Raw genomic sequence first — 13,618 nt, 5'->3', positions numbered from 1 at the left:
GCACTATGGGACTTAACATCTATGATCATCAGTCCCCTAGAACTTAGAACTACTTAAACCTAACTAACCTAAGGACAGCACACAACACCCAGTCATCACGAGGCAGAGAAAATCCCTGACCCCACAGGAATCGAACACGGGAACCCGGACGTGGGAAGCGAGAACGCTACCGCACGACCACGAGCTGCGGACACTGAGAGAATCAACAGGAACCAAACCAATATGTGACACGACCCAAGTAGCCATTCCAACTCCAAATTAACTCTCATGACAGAAGAGCTTAAATGAATTCGGTCATGGCGTCTCAGAACCGATATAAACTCAGCATTGGTATGTCTCATTGCTGATGCAATCTTTGCCAGGTCACACTCTATATTGTACCCAGGATCTCTGTCAAACTACTGCCCAGCCCACTGTAGTTTCTTACTGATTCAGAATGGCGATTATTGCAATGTGTGGTGAGAAATGATCAATAATAGTCAGAACATAATGGTTTCCCACTGACGTCAGACTAAAAGGTCCTAAAACATACATTCCCATGATCTCAAAGGGTTTGGTGGCTCCAGTAACATCTGTAGCAGTACTTGCTGATGGCATAGATCTGCCTATCATCCACATGGTTCACAATTCCTTACATACTAGTCTACATCCCTTTTCCTTGTCCTCCACCCTTAATGCTGTGCTACCCGTTGACCTGTTGGCCTACAACTTCCATGCCCAGATAACACATGATTGAGTGTTTCCTTCAATACCTCTTCTTTCACCTCAGCAAATACTACTATGCACAGGCCCAGGTTAGTTGACCTACTTAACAAACTGTCATGCACAATGCACCATGGCAGCTTAGAGTCTGTGTCAGTAGCTTGCACTATCTGATGCTCTGAAAGCCTGCGACCTAGTGCTTGTACTACTGTAACCTTGTTGCTAAGATTATCTGTGTTCCCATACTTCTTGCTTGGTTTATGAATCACTGCAAAGTCAAACTCATTTAGTCTCAAAACCCACCTCATAGGTCGGCTTGAAGGATACTTCAACCCCAACAATCAGTTTAATGCTATGTGAGCAGTTATTACCCTGAACTTTTTGCCATATAGGTAGCAGCTAAAGTTTGTTACCCCATTCACAAGGTTCAATAATTTCCTCTCATTTGTAATTCTTCTCAACTTTGTTTAATTGTTGCAAAGTGTAAGCCATTGGATATTTCTCACCATGTATTACGTGACTCAAAATGAGTGTTCAACTTAGAAAATAAAATAATGTCACAGAAATACACAAATTAAAATTTACATTTGTGTAAAATATGAAAAGTTTGTAAAAATTCTGCCAGTAGAAAATGTTATAAATTACGTGATTAACGAGGGTTTTAAAAATGAAATATCTGTTCATCGATTTGAAACTAACAGTAATCAACTAAATGAAATTTTATTATTTTTTTAAATTAACTTTTCAGGTATAGATCCTCACATTCCATATAATATCTGCATTACAGTAAACTGTCAGTACTGATTTGCGTATTTTGCATTACATTGTACCACGTCACATCAGAATATGTTGATTTTTATGCATATTGCACACACTAAATGCCTTTTCAAAATCAAACTCACTGCAAGAGGCTTCTTCATGATTAATCATCACTTTACTAACTCTTTCCATAGAAAGACTGTTTCTGATTTTTGTTTTTATATTGTTCATGCAATTAAACCCTCATTTGCAGTAAAATGTGTGGAGGGGAATACTAGTGGCGCATTGTATAATTAACTCCATAAGAGGGAATTATTCACTCATCTTATTAACGTAAGTGAACTCTATCAGCTCTTTGAAATTAATTTTATTGTACCTACTGTTCAACACCTTCTTAAACAATACCTATTCTACTTACAGATCATTTAAATTTATTGATGTGGCAGAATTAATTAGTGTATGTATAATCATTGTCCTTTCTTTAGTTTTTAGTATACAATATATTAAATACGACTAAATTATCTAGATTAGATTAGATTAGATTAGATTAGATTAATACTAGTTCCATGGATCATGAATACGATATTTCGTAATGATGTGGAACGAGTCGAATTTTCCAATACATGACATAATTAGGTTAATTTAACAACATACTTAAGTTAATATAACAACTTTATTTTTTTGTGTTTTTTGTTTTTCTTTATTTTTTTATTTTTATTTTTTTTATTTTTTTTTATATTTTTGTTTTTTTTTCTTAATTTATATCCAAAAATTCCTCTATGGAGTAGAAGGAGTTGTCATTCAGAAATTCTTTTAATTTCTTCTTAAATACATTTTGGTTATCTGTCAGACTTTTGATACTATTTGGTAAGTGACCAAAGACTTTAGTGCCAGTATAATTCACCCCTTTCTGTGCCAAAGTTAGATTTAATCTTGAATAGTGAAGATCGTCCTTTCTCCTAGTATTGTAGTTATGCACACTGCTATTACTTTTGAATTGGGTTTGGTTCTTAATAACAAATTTCATAAGAGAGTATATATACTGAGAAGCTACTGTGAATATCCCTAGATCCTTAAATAAATGTCTGCAAGATGATCTTGGGTGGACTCCAGCTATTATTCTGATTACACGCTTTTGTGCAATAAATACTTTATTCCTCAGTGATGAATTACCCCAAAATATGATGCCATATGAAAGCAATGAGTGAAAATAGGCGTAGTAAGCTAATTTACTAAGATGTTTATCACCAAAATTTGCAATGACCCTTATTGCATAAGTAGCTGAACTCAAACGTTTCAGCAGATCATCAATGTGTTTCTTCCAATTTAATGTCTCATCAATGGACATACCTAAAAATTTGGAATATTCTACCTTAGCTATATGCTTCTGATTAAGGTCTATATTTATTAATGGCGTCATACCATTCACTGTATGGAACTGTATGTACTGTGTCTTATCAAAATTCAGTGAGAGTCCGTTTACAAGGAACCACTTAGTAATTTTCTGAAAGACAGTATTGACAATTTCATCAGTTAATTCTTGTTTCTCAGGTGTGATTACTATACTTGTATCATCAGCAAAGAGAACTAACTTTGCCTCTTCATGAATATAGAATGGCAAGTCATTAATATATAATAAGAACAACAAAGGACCCAAGACTGACCCTTGTGGAACCCCATTCTTGATAGTTCCCCAGTTGGAGGAATGTGCTGATCTTTGCATGTTACGAGAACTACTTATTTCAACTTTCTGCACTCTTCCAGTTAGGTACGAATTAAACCATTTGTGCACTGTCCCACTCATGCCACAATACTTGAGCTTGTCTAGCAGAATTTCATGATTTACACAATCAAAAGCCTTTGAGAGATCACAAAAAATCCCAATGGGTGGTGTTCGGTTATTCAGATCATTCAAAACTTGACTGGTGAAAGCATATATGGCATTTTCTGTTGAAAAACCTTTCTGGAAACCAAACTGACATTTTGTTAGTACTTCATTTTTACAGATATGTGAAGCTACTCTTGAATACATTACTTTCTCAAAAATTTTGGATAAAGCTGTTAGAAGGGAGATTGGACGGTAATTGTTGACATCGGATCTATCCCCCTTTTTATGCAAAGGTATAACAATAGCATATTTCAGTCTATCAGGGAAAATGCCCTGTTCCAGAGAGCTATTACACAGGTGGCTGAGAATCTTACTTATCTGTTGAGAACAAGCTTTTAGTATTTTGCTGGAAATGCCATCAATTCCATGTGAGTTTTTGCTTTTAAGCAAGTTTATTATTTTCCTAATTTCAGAGGGAGAAGTGGGTGAGATTTCAATTGTATCAAATTGTATAGGTATGGCCTCTTCCATTAACAGCCTAGCATCTTCTAATGAACACCTGGATCCTACTATATCCACAACATTAAAAAATGATTATTAAAAATATTTTCAACTTCTGACTTTTTGTTCGTAAAGTTTTCATTCAATTTGATGGTAATACTGTCTTCCTCTGCTCTTGGTTGACCTGTTTCTCTTTTAATAATATTCCAAATTGTTTTAATTTTATTATCAGAGTTGCTGATTTCAGACATGATACACATACTCCTGGATTTTTTAATAACTTTTCTTAATATAACACAGTAGTTTTTATAATTTTTGATAGTTTCTGGGTCACTACTCTTTCTTGCTGTCAGATACATTTCCCTCTTCCGGTTACAAGATATTTTTATACCCTTAGTAAGCCATGGTTTGCTACAAGATTTCTTAAGAGTATATTTAACTATTTTCTTGGGGAAGCAGTTTTCAAATGCATTTACAAAAATGTCATGAAATAAATTATATTTTAAATTGGCATCAGGTTCACGGTACACCTCATTCCAGTCTAACTGCTGTAGGCTTTCCCTGAAATTTGCAATTGTTAAATTGTTGACTGAACGTACTACTTTGGAGGACTGTTTAGTATTGCTGAATGGAGCTATGTCATATATTGTAACTAGCTGTGCACCATGATCAGAAAGACCATTCTCAACAGGCTGAGCATTTATCTGGTTAAACTTATCTTGGTCTATAAAGAAGTTATCTATCAGTGAGCTGCTATCCTTTACCACCCGAGTAGGAAAATCAATAACGGGTGTCAAATTGAAAGAACCGAGTAATACTTCAAGGTCATTTTTCCTATTACCCTCTTTCAGAGAATCTACATTGAAGTCCCCACAAATAATAATTTGCTTCCCCCTGTCTGACAGATAGCACAACAAGGAGTCCAAATTTTTCAGAAATAGATGAAGATTTCCTGATGGGGACCTATATACAGTTACAATTATAAATGTGCCTTTATTTAATTTAAGCTCACAGGCACATGCTTCTATATGTTTCTCTACACAAAACTTTTTTGTTTCTATACTTTCTGCACAATGATAACTTTTGACATATATGGCAACTCCTCCTTTCTCCATATTTTCTCTCATTACATGTGCAGAGAGCTTATAACCACTTACATTTACCTTATCCATATCAGTAACAATGTGATGCTCAGACAGGCATAGTATATCTATTTCATTCTCAGCTTCTAAATCTTCCAAACAAACCAGAAGCTCATCTACTTTATTCTTTAAACTCCCAATATTTTGATGAAATATACTTACATTATTTTTAATTATACTTTTATGAGAACCTTTCCTTATTCTAACATTTGCAGTACTCTCCTGTCTGAGTTTCTCATTGTGCTTAGGCCTAGTTCCTATACCAGTGGTCACATGGTGTTCAGAGAGGCAGATTATGTCAGTTGGGTTGGGTGACTTTAGTTCATCAATGCAATTACCTAGGACTGAGATACAACTTGGTGGAGATAAAATTTCTGGTGATTGGTGAAAATTTATAATTGATAGCTGTGATTGGTGATCCAATGTGCTAGAATTGTGCTGTTGAATTTCTTTCCTAAATCCCCTAGTTTCTCATTTTGTATGCCCAGTTTTAGTTTCACTGGGACTAGAACTTCACTCCCTTTTTTTCCTTAAAAGTAATTTATCCATCAGTTCTTAAAATGCACATATACATGCATGTGCATTTGACAAGAGTAAGTGAACCACACAGACCCAATCAGCAATGAGATACACTAGCTGAGAGGAAAAGTTTCATATAACTTGTTTGAGTAACATATTGTTATGGCCTGTTGAAAACTGAAAGGTTGTGTTTTTAGACTCTATTGTTTGCTTCTGTGGCAGATTATGTCGCATTTTGGGAGGGAGGCAGCACTTCATTTATTTCTGTGACAGATTGTTAAGGTTTGTTTGTGCTTATAGCCTAGGGCTCAAAACAACGAAGTTTAATGTGCGTCTGCTCTCTCCTTTTGGTGAGGCAATGAATAGTGAGATAACAGTCGTTTGTTTCTTTGGTAGAATGTTGCTGCATTTTGGGAATGCTATATTAAAGTTCATCATATTTTTTGACTTCGAGTAGAAAAAGGCGACAGAAGCGACTATGACTTACACCCTGCTCCAACAACCCCCATGTCTGGTTGGAAGTGCACATGACAGCACAAACTAAATTTCATAATTCAGAAAGATTTACACTGAACTTGACGTCAAAGCCTCTTTCAGCTTCTCAAATATGGGTTGGCAATCTGCTGCCACTGGGATTTTATACTCTTCTTCAGTAACTGTGTAAGTGATCATGCAATATCCGCAAACCCCTTCACAAATAATTCGTCAACCCCAAGAATGATTGCAATGACTTACTCATCTGCAGAGTCAGAAAACCTTGCATTGCCTGTATCGATCTGGGATGTGTCTTTACCCCCTCTTGACTAATTACATGTCCTAAATAATCAACTTCCTTTCTCCATACTTGATATAAGATGCATAGAACATGACCAATTAAAAACTTCCCTTAACTGCTATACATGTTCTTTCACATACATTGGAAGCATAACATCGAGATACACTACACATTGTCACAGCTACAGTCCCCTTAATACCCCATCCAACAATCGTTGAAACATGGTCGGTACATTCTTCTAACCAAGCTGCATTCCTCAATATTGTTAATGATGCCAGGGGACTAAAAATGCAATTTTAGACCGATTCTACAGAACTATCTCCAGTTGATGGTACCCACTCCTCAAAACTATTGTAGAGAAGTATCGGCACTGCTCCACATTATCAAGGGTTTCCATAATGTTGGTTTTTGGGTATACTAGTATTATTGTTTTACTTTATGTAGATATCGATAGCCACAGCAAAATCTATGCTTTTCTGTTCCATGAGTCAATTTCTTCATAATGATAGCTGCTCCCCAAGCGCTAGTGCTCGCCTCTATTATGTCGTTCTTTAGTTCTTTGCCAATGAATTCTCCATAATTGACTGTAAATTCCGAGGTATGTAGTACAGATTTTTGTATATATGTGCTGCGTTTCCTTTCGGAATTCTATGCTTTATTAAGGGCAGTGAGGGGCAAAGTGATCCTAAATTTCCAGTAACAATTCATCCATTTTTACCCTCTCCATTCCCTTCAAATGCTCTGCCTTCATAAGAAATACATCTTTAATGGCGATCTGTGTATGGCTTGGCCATATGTGCCATGTGCATATCACCTTCATCCAAAACTTCTACATTCGCAATTGACAATCTTTCGGTTAGCTTCACCTCATCAGCTCCAAATTTATCTAAATTGATGAATATCACTCTCCCATTGCCTCTTTCTTGTATGGGCACAACACTCCTCCATACAAAACATCACGATGCACCCAACACGTCATCTGCCTCTAGTGGCTCTCTCACACATAACATGCCTCTTAGTACGTCTTTGTAACATTTGAAATTACTGGGGACATCACCCAGCAGTCTTTGAGCTCCCGTTTGTGTTAAACGACCGATTATGTCGCCCTTGTCCATTCCATCCCTCACTTCTACAACCCCTATGCTGGTCAACCACACTGCACTTCTCATGTTGAGGTTGACAACATTCTGTGGATGTGACCCAAACGTCCATACCTACAACACCTTCTGTCAGCAGAGAGAATGCTTCACGATTGTGAATCCATGTGTCGCAACACGTGTTTCCTCCAGATCTGTTGCTATCCTGATCGACGGGATAGGATTTTCGTGGTACCTGCCCAAACCCTCATAGACATGTCAGGTGGTAGGCCCCTCAGGAAGCCATCTAGTGCTCTTTGTTCAACTTCCTGGAGGATAAACTTGTTCACCTCTTTGTTCTCCCTCAGTTCTTAAGTATGTACAATGGTTTTTACTATCCTATCGATGAAACTCGCCTTTGACTCATTCTGTTTTTGTGATATCTCACTCAACTGCTCATGGAAAAATCTCGCACTATTCAGCTTCTTATAGTTGCTCATATATCAGTGCATTCCTCAAATATTTATGATATCTAACAAACGCTTTCACTTTCCCTGTCAAGCATAGCTTAGCAGTTTCCATTATCTAGTCATCCATTCAAAACTCAACCCTTGCCATTGCTACCAGATGATTCAGGAAAGACATCTCATCCTCAGCTGATTTGCCAAAAAAGGAAGTGATCAAACTAGCAGCAGCAGTTTCGTTCAGCAACAGAGCAGTCAAACTGGATAATGCAGTATCCTCCCTCATAGAAATCATTTTCCCATGCATCTTTGTGTTATCTGCCGACTGTTGCACTATTTGATTTGTTAATGACTGAATCACCTTCTTTCCAGTAACACCTTGCGTCTTGGACTCTGCCATTCTGGTACCCTATCCACTAATCTACAGTACACAATCAAGTTTAACTCAGAACTAAAATAATGGCTCAAATACTTTATGGCATAGAAAACTAATGTAAACAATACACCTAATCATATGCCACACAGTAAATTCCTTATCAATGAGGCTCTAATAATGATATGTGAAACACTTTGCCGACTGTCACCTAACAGGTTGCACTGCATACAGCTTATTGACTGCAAATAGTGCTCACCAGTATTGTTACAAAGCTGTACCAATCAGCCAGTTCCTCTGACTTCACGAATGTTACTTTCAAATTTCAGTGATAATCCCACCTTGTACCCACCCCCATTCACACGAAAGTTGAAGGACAGGAATAAATCAGTTCTTCATCTTGGTAGTGGTTGATGGTGCTGTGCACTCTCCTGTCACCAAATGTAGAGACCCAGGCGGATGACTGCTACAGAGGCAGGGTTGAACTGAGATAGGGGGTTGTTTTCAGGACGATGACTAATGGTTCCTCAGAGACACATCATTACTGGTCAGACATTTCATTGAAGAACAGACTACAGTACTTAGTGATGCTGTGTGGTGGTAACACCCCCAGTGCGTTTGATGAAGGCAGTGACTGGGTAAGCGCCGACCCAACAGGCAGCCATGGCCTGTTGTTATATCATAGGCTCAACAGGAACACTGATGTGTGGAGTATGGTGCAGCACTTGTGCCAGTTGGAAAGCACGCAGCTCACAGCATTCAGTAGGTCTGCAGTCAGTGGAGGCCAACTCTTGCGATGCCTGCTTTTAGAACCACGTCACCTTGTAGTTCAGTACGGTCCTCTACTCGTAGATTGTGGCTGCCAAATTGCGATTCCTTTGGCTAAAATGACGAGTATTTATTCCATACTTTTACCAAGGTATTATTATCGACCACGTAGGCTATAAGGAGCCCGTGGCTTGGATGTGTAATAACCAGCCTACCGAAACCGCAGTAGTTCTGCCTTTTTTCTGTGTCGTCGTTGTTCAGATGGCGGCCCCTTGCCTAGCCTGCAGTGTGACAATCGGCTGGTGGTGTTTGAGCATCTGACGCAACAAGGTTTGGTCGGTTCCGAGTTCATCCGCTCACATGGTCTTTTGCAATAGCAGTAGCAACGTCGCTATTTTACGCAGTACCGGTAACGCCGAATAATAGATTTGGCGCCACGTTTAGCTCGTATTTTAATGATAGCTGCTGAGGGTTATGTCTCACTGACTTTGCATGTACTTGTAATAGCCACTCTCTTGGCTGCAAAGACGAAATCGGGAAGGACACTTGAATCCAATCCAAACTAATGAGTGATACACAAGGAAGGTTATAATGTCCACGACAGCGCTGGCTGTGGTGTGTACTTTTCTCTGTGTCACCACATGTCGTGGACAGTTTTTATCACTTCTAAATAGTTTTGTAGCACCAGTATCTCTGAAACACTATTATGTCCGTGGAATAATAGATGTGCTTCTGCTCTCCGCTTTCACCAGTATATCGATAGACCTTTCTAGTCTACTGTCAAGATTACTGATCATGTCTGTGTGGATAATCTTTGCGTGTTTACAAATGATGTCGCTTCATGAGTATTAAGCAGTTTGTTGGTCGAAAGTGCAGTGAAAATACAGTAATGTTTTTTCGGTGTAATAATATTCCGTGACTTTTTTGTGTGTCAGAAACCGTATAACTTTCGTGTAACGTCAGTCAGTATTTCAAGAAATGGCAGATGATTCAGGGAATGAAGATCAGTGGTTGTACGGGGATTCGAATCAAGATGCCCCAGAAAGGGATAATAAAACTGATCCTAAAGACGTACCGGACGCAGTTCATAATACTGATTCTCAGATCGACACTTTGGAAGATCTCGGCGATCAGGCACGTATTATGAGAAACGCATCTATTGACAGCCGGCATGTTTTACCAAATATCTGTTTATGCGTACTTCCCCTTTTTGGTTTTTAAGTAACAACAGTAATACGTTAACTCTAATCAAGAAGTTACTTTCGAAACCACGACTTACTTTTTTATTACAATACGACAAGTAGGCCAATTCTTGAATATGTGATGTTTTGTATTGCCCTGTCCCAGTGTATCAGACTTGAAAAATACTCCAAAAGTCAAATTATACATTAGTTTTGACATCAGAAAGTGACAGTCATGTAATATTGGACTATCGAGCCTGTATAAGGACTAATCACAACTAGAGTTGAGATTAGATACATTCAAGAATGCTAGTTACATTGATCAAGTTTGTTTCTCTTCAGTCCAGAGCATCGTACTGGTCGCTCTAATTTGATATTTTCAGTTTTAAAAGAAATACATAGAAATGTTGTTGTTGCCTTCAGTCTGAAAACTGGTTTGATGCAGCTCTCCAAGCTGCTCTATCCTGTGCAAGCCTCATCATCTCTGAACAACTACCGCAGCCTCATCCTACTGAATCTGCTTCCTGCATTCATCTCTTCTTTTCCCTCTATGAATATGTTACACATTAGAACTGTGGCTCTTAAGAAAAGGCCATGAAAAGTATCAAATTTTGCTGAAGATTTTTTAGTGATCTAGTTAAGAGTGTAAAAAGCTCCTCGTAAGTAGGGAAAGGAAGCATCACTAAATTCGAAGATTAACTGAAGAATCATATTAAGAAGAGACTATCACATTTTATTCAGTAGGGTCAGTGCTTCCATTGAGGCAAGAATTAGGACCAGTAGTTTTATATTAAGAACTTATTTACTGACTTGCATACAGTGATTAAAGTTCCACGTATTGGGAGAAGGTATTCTGGCATGAAAGATGCTGTGATTTGGTGAAAATGTTACTTAATGGACATTGGCTGTGCACCTCTTCCTACCAAACAATTTATATATTGAGCAGTCCCTTGATTTGGAGGTAAAGACTCAGTTCACACAAGTCCAAAATTATTCACATGAGTTTGTTTTGTGACACGAGTCTCATAGAGTACTTCTAAGCAGAAAGTGGCATGTCATCAGAGTGCTACTAACCTCATTTGTAGCAGACTACTACATGATTGGGCATCAGCAATGGACGCGTGCTGAAGTAGTACATAAGTTTTCAGTCATTTGGCAAAATGGCGTGTTGGTTCTCCACCTGCATGGGTTGGCTATCAGCTGGAATTGGCACAGTTGTTAGATACTGGAGTTGTATTTGTTGGATTTGGGGTAAAATCCTCGTTTGACAATCCAGGTAATCTTTTTGTTGTTTTACTAAATCATTTAAGGCACAACCTGGGAGGATTACTTTGAAAAGGACATTCCGCTTTCCGTACTTCTCAAGCTCAAGTTTTTGCTCAGAAATAGTGAAGAATTGATACAGTCCTTCAGCTTGGACCAGTGATGCTATCAGACACAACTACTCCTCATCACAATACGTAATCAGAGTGGTGATAAAGATGTGATAAAAGGTGTCTCATTTTAACAACTTAGGTATTGACAGATTGAGAAATAGGAGTTTTTAGTGAGAATGTAAGTATAACATCAGATTGTGCACTGTATCTATTCAGGGTGTCTCAGAAACAATGCGGCAAACTTCTATGGGAGGTGGGGCGCATCATAAGGATTAAGAATTGCATAGAAACCCAAGGCTGCCAATGTCATCGTATGCCACTAGGTGTTGGCCCTGTACGTGGGAGTACTGGAGGGGAACGTGAGGATTTCCTCATCTGAGTGCTAGCCAGCATCCAAGGAGCACAGGAAGGTGTACAGACAGTGAGCTCACAGGCATGCGCTTGATGTATGGTATAAGTGATTGCAGTGGACAAGCCGTTGGATGCATAATTCCAGAGAGACATCGACCAAATGACTGCATCAAAGTTTGTGCGACTATGGGTCATTAAGAAGTAGCAGGGCTAGTGAGGGTAGGTCTCAATTGGCATGTTCATTCATTAGGGAAAAAAGTGTGTTCGATGCCATGGAGACTAATCTAGAACCAGCATAAGTGCTGTTGCCTTGGAGTTAAGCATGTGTTATACCAGCGTTCAGCGTGTTTTCAAGACCAGGTCCTTATTGCAGACATTTCATTTCCACAGGGTGCAGTTATTACACCCTAATGAGCATTCTGCACCTGTGTGTTTCACAATGTGGTTTCTGTAACGAAGTAACCCAGCTTTCGTTTCCCTGGTAAGGACATTTTCACCAGGCATGGGATATTCAATGACAGCAATGAGCATTTATGGGCACCAGAAAATGCTCCACAATGTGTGGCACCATGCGGCACAACGTCGCATCACAGTTAATGTGTGGGCGGGTTTTGTCAGCAACAGCTTTTAGTCAGGCCACTTCTTTTACCGTCCCACTTGACTGCAGCAGGTTATCGTACCTTCTGGAACAGAGTCTTCCCAGCTTGCTTGAAGGTGATCCAGCAAATTTGAGGTGCAGTGTGGGGTTCCGGCACAGTATGGCACCTGCTTATTTTTTACTAGGTGCTTTTAGGCATTTGAACAAGTTATTCCTGCATCAATGGATTGGGTGTGTTGGACTGATTATCTGGCCTCCATGCTCACCGGATTTATCGAGCCTTGATTATGTCTTTGGGGAGGCATGAAATCTCTTGAGTTTCCCGTTCCTGTGGAGCCTGAAATAAATCTCGTTGCAAGACTCATCTGCACAGCTGTTACAATTAAAGAAACTCCTAATGTCTTAGAATGTGTCCGGCAGTCAACGTTCAGGTGTCAGATGTGCTTGGCATCTGATGGTGTGAAATTCAAGCATCAGTTGTAACTTTAGAGCTGCATTAATATCATACCCCATGTGCACTAATTATGTCCAATAAATGTCTCAAATAAATCAGTCTTTTTTTTTTCCTTTCCGGTTTTCGACTTCTGCTATCACTCTCCCCTGACGTGCACAGCCATGGGTAGCTAAGCAATTCTCAACCCTTAGGTCATATTTGTTAGCATTGCCAACTCGCAATGGAACTACTACAATTACCAATCATTTGTCAGAACAACCTTCATTTTTTAAAAATATTGTGTTTTTGTGTTCATAGGTTTGAAAAAATCACAATCAAACTCGTCGTCTTCCAACCCAACGTGGAACCCAGGCTATATTAGATATCAGTTTGTCGTGACGACCTTCATTTCAAAGAACAATGCCGATGTTGATGTCTGTGGCTCAAGCAGAATGGCTGTATTACAGATATTAGTACACCTATTTTGCTCACTCTCTAATGACTTAGGATGCATATTCTCACAGGATGGCAACATAGTGAAAGAACTGGAAGCGAGGTGTAGCAAAGCTAATGCAGTGAGCGCTCAGCTACGATCTACTCTCTTCTGCAAGAAGGAAGTCAGTACCAAGACTAAGTTATCTGTGCACCGTTCAATCTTTCGACCAACTTTGTTGTATGGGAGTGAAAGCTGGGTGGATTCAGGTTACCTTATCAACAAGGTTGAGGTTACGGATATGAAAGTGGCTAGTATGATTGCAGGTACTAGTAGACG

The 13,618-nt window shown here is 38.9% G+C and overlaps 1 protein-coding gene across 4 annotated transcripts in view; it reads left to right on the top strand.

The window, feature by feature from the left end:
* The first annotated feature begins 9,708 nt into the window (after nt 1–9,708).
* Nucleotides 9,709–13,618, top strand: part of LOC124593722 (pre-mRNA 3'-end-processing factor FIP1) — a 108,857-nt gene continuing 104,947 nt past the window's right edge. For all 4 annotated transcript variants that reach the window (XM_047132037.1, XM_047132036.1, XM_047132035.1 and 1 more), the window contains exon 1: nt 9,709–10,041. In XM_047132037.1, the coding sequence (XP_046987993.1) occupies nt 9,886–10,041 (156 nt within the window). In that variant the 5' untranslated portion in view covers nt 9,709–9,885. The remainder of the gene's footprint in view (nt 10,042–13,618) is intronic.

This window comes from Schistocerca americana, chromosome 2 (genome assembly GCF_021461395.2).
Source record: "Schistocerca americana isolate TAMUIC-IGC-003095 chromosome 2, iqSchAmer2.1, whole genome shotgun sequence".
Taxonomy (NCBI): domain Eukaryota; kingdom Metazoa; phylum Arthropoda; class Insecta; order Orthoptera; family Acrididae; genus Schistocerca; species Schistocerca americana.
Note: the sequence above shows the minus strand (reverse complement) of the source record. Positions and strands in the feature narration are given on the sequence as shown.